Raw genomic sequence first — 12,208 nt, 5'->3', positions numbered from 1 at the left:
GAGATCATCCTGGCTAACACAGTGAATCCTCATCTCTACTAAAAATACAAAAAATTAGCCAGGTGTGGTGGCATGCGCCTGTAATCCCAGCTACTTGGGAGGCTGAAGCAGGAGAATCACTTGAACCTGGGAGACGGAGGTTGCAGTGAACCGAGATCGCGCCACTGCGCTCTGGCCTGGGTGAAAGAGGGAGACGTCATCTTAAAAAAAAAAGAAAAAAATACTGATAATAAACGTTGGTGAGGATGTGGAGCAACTCAGACTCTTCATGCTGTTAATGGGAGTGCAAAGGGATACAGTCCCTTGGGAAAACTGTTTCTTGTGAAGTTAAATATAGAACTACTCTGTGACCCAGCACTTCTTTGTATTTAAACAAGAAAAAAATTTCTTCAAAGATTTGGACAAAAATGTTCATAACATTCTTATTGATAGCATTTTTATTATATGAAACCTCCAAACTGGAAATAACCCAAATGTCCTTCGGAAAGAAAACAGGAATTGAGGTATAGTCATAAGGAACCGCCACCGAAGAGCTCAATAACATGAGTGAATCTCAGACACAAGGGAGTGTGCTCTGCGTGATTCCATTTATATGAACTTCTAGTACAAGCAGAACTACAGCATTAGAAGTCAGAATAGTGTCTACCTCTTGGGGTGGAGGTGAGATATCTTGAGGGGATGTGTTTGTGGTATATCCAATTGTCAAAAAATCATCCCGCTGGAAAATTTGCATTTCGTTTGTTCAGTTTTTAATTGTTTCCATTTTAAAATCTTAATTTCGTTCTTGGGACCAAAAACCTGGAGCTATTTGTATTACAACATCTTCTGATTTATAGTCTAAATCAGGGCTCTCCAAACCTCAGGCCAGGTACCAGTACTGGTCAGTGGCCTGTTAGGAACCAGCCACACAGCAGGAGGTGAGGGGTGAGTGGTGAGCGGGAGCATTCCTGCCTGAGTTCTGCCTCCTGTCAGATCCATAAGGCATTAGATTCCCATAGGAGCACAAATCCTACTGTGAACTGTGCATACAGGGATCTAGATCGTGCGCCTCTTATGCGGATCTAACACCTGATGACCCGAGGTGGAACAGTTTCGTCTCAAAACTCTCCCTGTCCGTGGAAAAATTGTCCTCCACAAAATCAGTCCCTGGTGCCCAAAAGGTTGGGGACCGCTGACCTACGTTATTAAAATTTAGCAAGATGCATCTTTACTACTTAAAATGTCAGCTGCATTTCTAGTCAATGCCTTATCTCCTTCTGTCAAAGTTTGAGTCACTGGATTGTATATCGTTTCATTCAAAATGTGTAAAAAGAATACCCTTTTTACAGTTGGAATTCAGATCGAGAGAAATGCATTTTTATATCATTTTTGTTATAAAAGAATGAATGTGAATCTAAACCAAGAGTGAATGGAGTGACTCTAAACCAAGATTATTCTAGAGACAACAGTGCTGCTGCAAATCAATTAACTAGGACTTTTTCTTTTCCTGAAAGGTGTACAAGGGAGAAGAAGCCACATTCCAAATCTCAGGCCTCCAGACCAACACAGACTACAGGTTCCGCGTATGTGCGTGTCGTCGCTGTTTAGACACCTCTCAGGAGCTAAGCGGAGCCTTCAGCCCCTCTGCGGCTTTTGTATTACAACGAAGTGAGGTCATGCTTACAGGGGACATGGGGAGCTTAGACGATCCCAAAATGAAGAGCATGATGCCTACTGATGAACAGTTTGCAGCCCTCATTGTGCTTGGCTTTGCAACGTTGTCCATTTTATTTGCCTTTATATTACAGTACTTCTTAATGAAGTAAACAAACCCAACAAACTAGAGGTATGAATTAATGCTACACATTTTAATACACACATTTATTCAGATACTCCCCTTTTTAAAGCCCTTTTGTTCTTTGATTTATATACTCTGTTTTACAGATTTAGCTAGAAACAAAAATGTCAGTGTTTTGGTGCACCTTTTTGAAATGCAAAACTAGGAAGAGATTAAACTGGATTTTTTTTTTTAAAGAAAAAAAAAGCAAACCAGATACCAAAAGCTAGCTTTCTTATGTTTTCCTTTATATTTTCAGATTTACCTTCATTCTATTTTCACTGATGTCTTTTGCAAGCCTTTGAATTTTGTTTTTGTTACAGTTTAGTAATTTATATTCACCAGTCACTTCTTATGTCTTGCTCATCTATATCTGTAAACATGAATCACAGTGTGTGTAGTTACAGGGCTAGGATTTCAGTGTTGTCAAGAGTATTAGCACACAGCAACAGCAACATACAGAAGATGTGTTCACTCAGATAAGACTGCCCTAAACAACGATTTTGTCACTCAGTTATTTAACTGTGTTTAGCTCATTTAAATCAAAATGTGTACTTTACTCTAAAACGTTTTAATAATCTGTATTTCTCATAATTTTAACACTATGAGCTGCCTGTATAAGAAATCAAGTAACCAAAATGCACCTATAAATTATGGAGCATTGTAGATTTTACTACGTCAATTCATAGCAGTAACTTTAAGAGGGCATTGTGCAATAGTTAGTTGTTTTCTTGTTCAGCTATTTTAAAGGCTGCTTTAACTTGTTTGTCTTTGTATATAACTACTTCTAATCACTAGAGTTATTATATTCTGTTATGTTTGACCAGAATTATATGACAAGAACTGGTGACAGTTTAGTGCCTCTGCCCATTGTCCATGATTTACACTAATTGTGAGCAGTCTTCTTATGTGTCAGCTCATTATTTTTGAAACATTTGCCTTTAGGGTGTTCTTTGAGGTATCAATGAAGTGATTGAATTTCAATACCTTAATTCAGTGCACATAATACTAATGTAACAGCAGATGAAAATGGATAAAAGAGAATCATCTAAATTTGTAGTTCCTATTTCTGTGGGTTTGCCTGGCCATGGTTGGAGAGGGAATGGTGTTTGATGGTAAACACAAAGTGTTTGGGGGTCAAGAAGCCTAGATTCTCTCCCTGGATCTGTCACTAACTTGCTGCGTGACCTGAACACGTCACTTTACCTCTCTGTGCCTCAGTTTTCCCATGCATGAAAAAATAAAATGAAATAAAATGGGGATTCTAATGTTTGTAAGTGCTTTGAGATCTTTGATCAACAGGTGCTATTGGAGTGCAAAGTGTTACTCTTACGTGTTTATTTTGAGTCATGAGATAATCAATTTTAACCCAAAGTCATTGGATTATTTATATGAAGTCCATAATGTTTGAGTACCTCAGGGACATTTAAGAGTTGGAGGTGCAAATATATTCCAAAAGGGTGCAACAGACACGGTGTATTCCCCTGCTTCTGTTTTTGTATATTTTTGCTACTTGGTTTTTCTTGATCATAGCTATTTGTGCTTGGTGTTTGTTGTCTAAGATGCAGTATCCTGTACTAGCTTATAATATTCCCATACCAAAGTCATGGGGAAACCAACATTATTTTGTTTTTGGTTTATTTATACTATATTCTGCATACAGTACTTTAAATGCCAATTACAGTGCAATCTTTATTTATTGTAAAATTTTTAAATGTACTTATGTACTAATTTTCCCTTGTAGCATGTTATATTTTTGTGTTTTATACTTTTGTAATTTTAGGTCAGTCTTGTTCCTTGGCAACATCTGTAGTATTATTAATCTTCTGACATTTTCTTGTGTTTTTAAAGAGATAAGAGCATCTAGTGCATTAAATGCCAAAAAAAAAAAAAAAAATCCATTATCAGTGATTGAAACGTTTACATGTACCCAAAAACCATAATCATCTCTTGGAAGAAAATGCTAAGATCAATGAATTATTCTGTGTGCCTATATTGATGTAGTGAGTACTAGAGAGTTCTGTATTTTATTATTGACTATAATAATTAGTTCAATTAGCTTTACAAACTGATGGCATCAAGGTAAATATATTTTTTGCCAAAGTTCTGGCCTTCCAAAACTCATCCCCCTATTTAAACGTGTGCTCTGACCCACTGTGACACAGCGTCTGCATTTTCTAAGAAAATTTCATGCAGGTGTTTTGGGGAGAGGTATTTTTTAAGCAATGAAAATTCAACTGAGTACAAAACCCCCTCGGTGGGGGTTGGGGAAGTCTCTTTTTTTCAGACACTTCAGAACTGCTGCTATAAACAAATTCTCTGAATTGGTTGAATTTTTTTTAATAGTACTTTAGGCCAAAATTTATATGAATATTTGATCTTGAGATTTTCATACTATCATTTAACCACCAGAAAGCTGAAGTGTGTGAAATACAAGCTGACGGCACTTTATTTTATTGCTCTCCATTATTTGGTATTCGTTATATTCCTACAGTCAGAAAATTATTACTCTCTATGGCACTGTTTTCTATCACAAATATGTATATGTGATATTGATATATAACTATATATATTGCCATTACACACGAACAATAAAATAAAGTGTTCTATTAACCTGATCTCTTTGCCCTTTTGCTATGTGAGGATTGAATGAGTGGCCTTCTGATGCTCCGACTCTTCCCTATATGTCAGACTCATCCCTGGCATAAGAAATTCCAGTCATGTGAAGCAAACTGCCCTTTGTCCTCAAAGAAATTGTTGAAAACTTTTTTAAAAAGATTTTTTGCATATTCTCTGCCTTGTTCTTCTCAACTTGAAATGTTGGCATTTTCTAACCTTGTTTTGTTGGCTACAGTAATTCAGTATTCATGTCAAAATTGAGAAGTGCCCTAATTGAATGTGTTTGAATGTTATCCTTGCACAATTCTTTAAATTGAAAGACAAAATGTTTTACCTCACTGTTGGACATACATTCCAAGCTTTTCAACTAGGAGAAAAAAAAAAAATCATATGTTTTCCTGTATTGTAAATTTTAGACTATTACATATACATTGTATTAAAACTGCCATATCATTTTTAATGTATAGATTTTGCAAATACTATGCTATATGTAATACCTAACTGTATCTGTAGTGTATATGTAATATATTTATGCCCAATAAATGTTTTAATTCTTTCTGACTTAAGTAGGGTTTTTCTGCCATGAACAGGATTGCTTTTGTTGTTGTTGTTCCTTTTTAAATACTTAAAGCACATCCAGAGACATTGAGAATTCACACGTGTTTGGAGGCCAGGCAGGCGGCCTGGGGCATGACGCTTGTAGCGCCTTTTGCAAAAACAGCGGCAACTCACCTCCCTCTGACTGAGGCGTTGCAGGACTGTGAGCCACAATCACATACGTCCATGTTTCAAAAGAAGCAAAAAATCCAGATTTCCCCCATGGGCCAACTAAAATGTGATTGTGGCCTGTATAGGCTGCCAATTTAATCTTTGATCAGAGACTCTGCAGATAATATACCTTTTCACCTAACATTTTATCTGTCTGCCAAAACTCGGGAGTCCAGGTCTCCCTCTGTTCTCCTGGCACTCTGGGTGCTTCCTCTCCCCTGACAAACTCTAGACTCCTTTCCTACAGGTCTCATTCAACAACAACAACAACAGCAATGAAGCATAGTGTTCCTGCTATGGCCATGGGTTTGTCATTTTACATTGTCTTGGTAGGAATTCTCACTCTCTTATTTTTCAGGAAAATGTATTTAAAAAACAGTAACTTGACTGAAGCTCACTAGATGAATGGTCACTATTCTTGGTAAACGTGACAAATTGAGGACATCAAACTTTGTATGCTCCCGACACCACTATAAAAATATAGTAAAGGATTTTTTTTTTTCAGTCACAACCCTCAGGACTGGGAAGAATGAGAGAGGAATGATTGGCGCCAGAATTTTGGAAATATAATCAAAAAGGTTAATTCAAAATTTGGCAGAGAAGAAAATGAGCGTCAGTTCTTTTATTCTCAATGCAGCATACCCTGAAGGCTGAAAAATTGACAGCAACATATCCCTTTGAAGTGAAGGTGAAGAGAGAAAGAAAGCTAAAATAGTATTGGTTGAAAGCTGTTTAAAATGAAGTTAGAGCCATAAAATCCCTCCCCATTTTTTTTTTTTTTAGCTGGACAAAAATGCCCCCCTCCCCACCCACCTGCACTCTTGCAGAAGCCTAGAGGTTTATCCTCAGGAAAAGGTTCAAATAGATAGTCTCTGGACTGGGAGACGCTGTCCACAGTTGAGAATGAAGGCACCATATCAAAAGCACATTAGCGAACATAGGCATTTGGAAGAATATTACAAAGAGCCTTACCTGAAGAGCCTCATGGGCTGGGGGAAAAAAAGATCTAAAAATTTTCAGTGAAATGTTTTAGCCAGAGCTCTCTTGGGTAGTACTTTTTAACCTGTGCATTATTATCACCTACCAATAAAATGAGCATTGTGGAGGCATCGGTATTTTTCAAAGTTCCCCAGGTGATTTCACTGTGTATTTGAAATTGAGAACCATTGCTGTGATGTGAAACTCTCAGTCAACAATTTCCTATCACCTCCTCAGTCTTTCATCTTAACCAAGGCTAACCTAACATCTGATGAAAGTGTGTAACGTGGATGAAAAACCAAAAACCAACAACTTGGAAGAATCAGAGACTACGCGGAGAAGGAGCTTTAAAAACCCGTCCTATCTCCAGAGAGATGAGAAAAGATAAGGCATCTTTAGAATAAAGATAGAATGCTGTAGAAAAGGAACTGTTAACAAGAAAATGTTCTTGGAAATTAAACATTCAGTACAGGGGTTGGAAGCTGAAATGTAGCAAATAACCCCAAAAAAATGGAGAAAAAAAAGAAAAGATTAGGAGCAGACCAGGACCATTCAATAACCAAGTAATAGGAACTCCAGAAAGAACGGAGAAAATGGAAGAGAAGAAATCATTAAACACATGAGTTTCTAGAATAATAGGGTATGAGGGCACACCACACAATGGATGAGAATAGAACTTGTACCAAGGCTCGCCATCTTGAAATTTCAAAACACTAGGACCAGGAGAACCTCCACAAAACAAAAAGTTGGTCACATAGAAGGATTAGGAATCAAGAGTGTGTTAGACATAAGTGAAGCAACTATAAGATTTTGAAAGAAATATAATAGGTTTCTCACCTGCCTCTTCTCAATCAAGTGTAATCAAATGAAGACATTTTTAAAATTGCAAGATCTCACAAGTTTGCCTCTCAATGCACCTTTTCTCAGAAAGCTGCTAGAGGATATGCTTTCCCATATAAGTGAATAAATCAGAAAAAAAAGGGTTCATGGGATTCTGTTTCCGGTGCTTTTTATTTAGGTCAGAAGTTGGCTCTCTGACCCTTTGCCACAAAAGGACGTATGCAGCTGTCATTTCTTACCCTTTCCCCACCCCCAGTTGACTTGAGTGCACACATGCACTTCCCTTACAGATCCTTAAAAGGGTCATATCTGTAAAATGACCCTTTTAAACAAATCTCTGAGGATATTTTGCCTTGAGCCAATTAAAATTAATAGTTATATCTGTCTACAGATACCCTTTATTCAAGGTGGCAACTAAAAAGTAATTCCCACCTCCACCGTTAGACTAGAAGTACCTCAAAAGCTGGGGGAAGACAGTGTGTGCATGGGGCAGCAAGCCTCATTTCAACTTCTTTGCAGCATCTATCTTATTTCCCGGCCCATATTAGAAGCTCAAAAAGATTCATTGAATTGAACTCAACTAATTTGGTAACCAAAAGTTGGCATAACAGTGATGTGACCCATAGACTTTTGCTGCTTCGACCCATACTTTTCCCTCAAGTGTGTTATTTTCAGTGCAATACTTTGCTTGCTTTTTTAATGAAATAGTTGTCAATATTTTAAATGTTGGAAATTTTGCATAAAATACTGGAATTCCAGATTCTACTGAGAGTTGGAAGACCTGGCAACTCTAGGTCTCATTCTGATATGGAGGTTGTCAATGGAGGTGAATATCGGCTGGCTTTGTTGGTTGGGGCATTTGGTTCCGCTCTTGATCACATTTTTCACTGAATCTCTGGCATGGATATGGTTGTTACCTTTTCTAACATCTCTATCAGAGGTGAGTAAACATGGGCAGGACATCCAAAATGACGGAATGAGGACCTTCATCAATCCACTTGTTCATAAAAATGACAAAAACACTAGCAAAAATGTACCAGAATCAACTTTTCCACTACTTTGGAAGTTAACCGCAGGTTTGAAGCAATCTGAACCTTGGTAAGAACAGCTGGTCTTGTGGCATTTTGACTCAGTCTGCTCCATCGTAGTCTTGGAATCAGCAGCCCTACAGCCAGGGGAGGGAGCATGCTCAGTTTGGAGCTCCTCAAAACATCTCCCCAGAGCGTTCTCACTGTTTATCCTACCTCACAGCTACCTGGAAAATGTGCCATTTGTAGGGCGTTACTATATAAACTGACTGGACGCTTCTCCATGGGAAAAATCAGGGCTCCTGTTGAAAAATAATCAGTGCAGTTGTTCAACACGGCAGCTGCCTAGGCTGCTGTACCAGTTGAGGCCGGTAAGTTGGCTAAAAACTTGAAGATCTGGGGAATGAAATGTCCATAGGGGGCTTTTAAAAGTTCCTAACGTAGTCTTGGGGATCTAGCAGACCACATGCATGTGCAGGGCCGTGCCCAGACACAGGAGATGGAGAAAGACCCCATCCTTTACTCCTGTCTGATCTAGAGGTCTTCGCTTAACCAGAATTGTAAACTTCCTGAGCTTTGAAGGTGTACTTCAATGTTCAGAGCCCTTGACAAAGAGTGGAAGATGTACTGGTTCCTGGTATTTGAGGAAATCTGCAACCAGTCATTAGGGGACCATTAAGCTGACCATTGGCCAGATGCAAAGGAAGAAGTTTCGAAGAATATGATCCGAATTCTTAGATTAACCCTAAGAGGGAGTGGGGAAGTGATGGTTAAAGAGTTGTTTAGTCTCAACCAATATTTTAGCCTTATAAATGAAAAATGGGCCAGGCATGGTGGCTCACACTTATAATCTCAGCACTTTGGGAGGCCAAGGACACTTGAGATCAGGAGTTCGAGACCAGCCTGGCTAACACGGTGAAGCCCTGTCTCTACTAAAAATACAAAAATTAGCCGGGCGTGGTGGTAGGCGCCTATAAGTTCCAGCTACTCAGAAGGCTGAGGCAGGAGAATCGTTTGAACCCAGGAGGCGGAGATTACAGTGAGCCAAGATCACACCACCACACTCCAGCCTGGGCAACAGAGCAAGACTCAGTCTCAAAAAAAAAATGAAAAGTGAATTATGTATTATTTGTGTAATAATCCATTTTTGTGGCAAAACCATATCAAAGAAATAAAATTTCCCTCTTTTCTGAGTCAAAGGATAAATACAGTAAAGGATGGGTCTTCATTTTTGCTTAGGACTAAAGGTATGGAATTTTATTTTCTGTCCAACCAGTTATAAGAGAAATATGTTCAAATAAAATTTTTTCATCTATGAGCCATTGACCCTGATTTTCTACTAAAGCAGTGTTTCCCAAAGTAAGGAGGTTATACAAGATAAGTCTAAGTGGCACATGTTTGGCATCTTTCAAATTATGTAGTTTTTGTCTTCTGTACCAAGGAGGTGTAGCAAAGAAAAACATGTCAGATTAAAGTGGATATTTAAGTTGATAAAAGAAATATAAGTGACTCATAGTGGAAAGGCTACTCAAATACAGCAGAAATCACAGGGATGATGGATGAGCAAATAACTGAAGTTTGAGAACGATGCACCTTGGAATGCTACCTCCTAAGATTCAAATGGATCTATGGAACAGAACACATTTGTTTGCTAGCACCTGCAAATGCATAGAAATTGAACTGGACAGGCCGGGCACAGTGGCTCACATCTGTAATCTCAGAACTTTGGGAGGCCAAGGCGGGCGGATGACCTGAAGTTGAGAGTTCGAGACCAGCCTGACCAACATGGAGAAATCCTGTCTCTACTAAAAATACAAAATTAGCCCGGCATGGTGGCACATGCCTGTAATCTCAGCTACTCGGGAGGCTGAGGTAGGAGAATCGCTTGAACCCAGGAGGCGAAAAGGTTGAGGTGAGCTTGAGATCATGCCATTGCATTCCAGCCTGGGCAACAGAGTGAAACTCCATCTCAAAAAAAAAAAAAAAATTGAACTGGACTAGAAAGTTTGTGCAGCTGATCCCCACCGGCCTCAATAACTGGCTTAGACTTCCTATTTTATTGTACATATTTCCCTGTTCAGTACTTCTGAATACTCACATGAGTTAAAATTGCCATTGGGAAAGTTAAAGTTCTTTAGCACAAACCCTGAAGGAGATATATATACATATAAACGTTATTTTGCAGAGCTTGAGGTAAGAAAATAGATGTTGGTTTTAAACTAGGCCTGGGGCCGGGCGCGGTGGCTCACGCCTGTAATCCCAGCACTTTGGGAGGCCGAGGCGGGTGGATCACGATGTCAAGAGATCGAGACCATCCTGGTCAACATGGTGAAACCCGGTCTCTACTAAAAATACAAAAAAATAGCTGGGCGTGGTGGCGCGTGCCTGTAATCCCAGCTACTCAGGAGGCTGAGGCAGGAGAATTGCCTGAACCCAGGAGGCGGAGGTTGCGGTGAGCCGAGATCACGCCATTGCACTGCAGCCTGGGTAACGAGCGAAACTCCGTCTCAAAAAAAAAAAAAAAAAAACTAGGCCTGAGCGAGAGAACAAGGGTGTAATGGGCCTCTTGTTTTGTCTGACAGTCTCTCCTCTGTGCAGCGAGCTAGGGACACCCTCTTCCACCCCTAACTTTATCCATCTGGTTCTCTAAAAGTTGTGTTCTCCCAAGTCCCCTTGCACAGACTAAGGTGCATTATTCAAGGAACGGGTCCTTAACCTACACTTAGACCCATCTGTGGATGTGGGATTAAGACTTAAATTGGTCTTGTTCCAATGGCTGAAGCTGTAAGATGAAAAGCTTGAAAATTTGGGGCAGCTCGTTTTCTTGATGTAGAGAAAGCCAGTGTTTAGTGAGGGGAAACAAGAAAGCTGGCAGGAAAAGAGAAAGGATTAAGGAATAATTTCTTATTAATAATCTAATCTATTCCTGTTAGGTTATCAGATACTAATTTAATCTCTCAAGGAATAGATTCCTTACAAGGACCCTAGTTAAGGCCCAGTTCATCCTGTTTTTCGGTTTGCTGAGACCTACTTCCCTGTTTTCCTTAAGATTCATTTCCCTTTATGTTTAATTTCATTGGACTTGAGTTTCCAAGACCACCAAACCCAAAAAATTCCCATCTGGGACAGAAAGTGTTTAACACCTAATCTTCTATTGCAAAGGAGCCTTATAGTAGGGTGTACTGTGTGCAAAAGGCACAGCCTCAAAGTTTTTTGTGCTGGGAATTTATTCAAATTTGGCCTCATTGTGTTTTTATTTTTCACCCTGTAAGCAATACAGACTCAATCTAGGAAAGCTTTAATTTTTAAATTAAAACCAAAATATAATTGTGCTGAATTAGAGCCCTTATTTGTGAGCTCTTGGAGCATGTTAAGCACTTGACACACTTTATCTCATTTATGCCTCATATCAACACTTCGAGGTGAGTGTGTCCATCCTCTTGAGCATAAGGTGCTTAAGCAACCTGGGCAAAGCATCTAAGTGTTAACGGAAGGTTCAACCCTGGCTTTCATTAATTTCTGAGGCTGGTGTACCTTACCCATATGCTGTGCTACCTGCCAAAAAGCCCTTCAGAATTTATTCTGTCATTGTATTTTAACTGATGTGAACAACAGTTGCATCAGCAACTTCCCCAGCCATGTGGAACTGTGAGTCAATTAAACCTCTTCCCTTTATAAATTACCCAGTCTTGGGAAGTTCTTTCTAGTAGTGTGAAAACGGACTAACACAATGGCAAAACACATCTCTACAAAAAGTTTTTTTTTTTTAATTAGCATGGTGGCATGAACCTTTGGTCCCAGCTACTTGGGAGGCTCAAGTGGGAAAACTGCCTAAGCCCTGAAGGTCGAGGCTACAGTGAGCCGTGATTGCACTACTACACCAGCCTGGGTGGCAGAATGAGACCCTGTCTTTAAAAAAAAAAAAAAGTTTTCTTACAGACTTCAATATTGCTCGACTTGCTATGAACACGCATTTAATGGTTTACAAGAACAAACAATATTGCTCGACTTGCTATGAACACACATTTAATGGTTTATAGGAACAAACAATACTGCTCGACTTGCTATGAACATGCATTTAATGGTTTACAAGAACAAGTAAAAGTGTACACCCACACACACACACATTATTATGAAGTGAGTATAAAATCCTGGCATT

The 12,208-nt window shown here is 39.2% G+C and overlaps 1 protein-coding gene across 3 annotated transcripts in view; it reads left to right on the top strand.

Annotated features, from left to right (window-relative positions):
* The window catches only part of FNDC3B (fibronectin type III domain containing 3B), a 371,599-nt gene extending 366,603 nt beyond the window's left edge, over positions 1 to 4,996 (top strand). For all 3 annotated transcript variants that reach the window (XM_012466702.2, XM_021674622.2, XM_064378642.1), the window contains exon 26: positions 1,494 to 4,996. In XM_012466702.2, coding sequence (XP_012322125.1) covers positions 1,494 to 1,805 — 312 coding nt within the window. In that variant the 3' untranslated portion in view covers positions 1,806 to 4,996. The remainder of the gene's footprint in view (positions 1 to 1,493) is intronic.
* Positions 4,997 to 12,208: the final 7,212 nt, after the last annotated feature.

The sequence above is a fragment of the Aotus nancymaae genome, unplaced genomic scaffold (genome assembly GCF_030222135.1).
Source record: "Aotus nancymaae isolate 86718 unplaced genomic scaffold, 86718_ANA_hifiasm-v0.15.2.pri h1tg000019l, whole genome shotgun sequence".
NCBI lineage: Eukaryota > Metazoa > Chordata > Mammalia > Primates > Aotidae > Aotus > Aotus nancymaae.
This window is presented reverse-complemented; position numbering and strand designations above follow the sequence as displayed.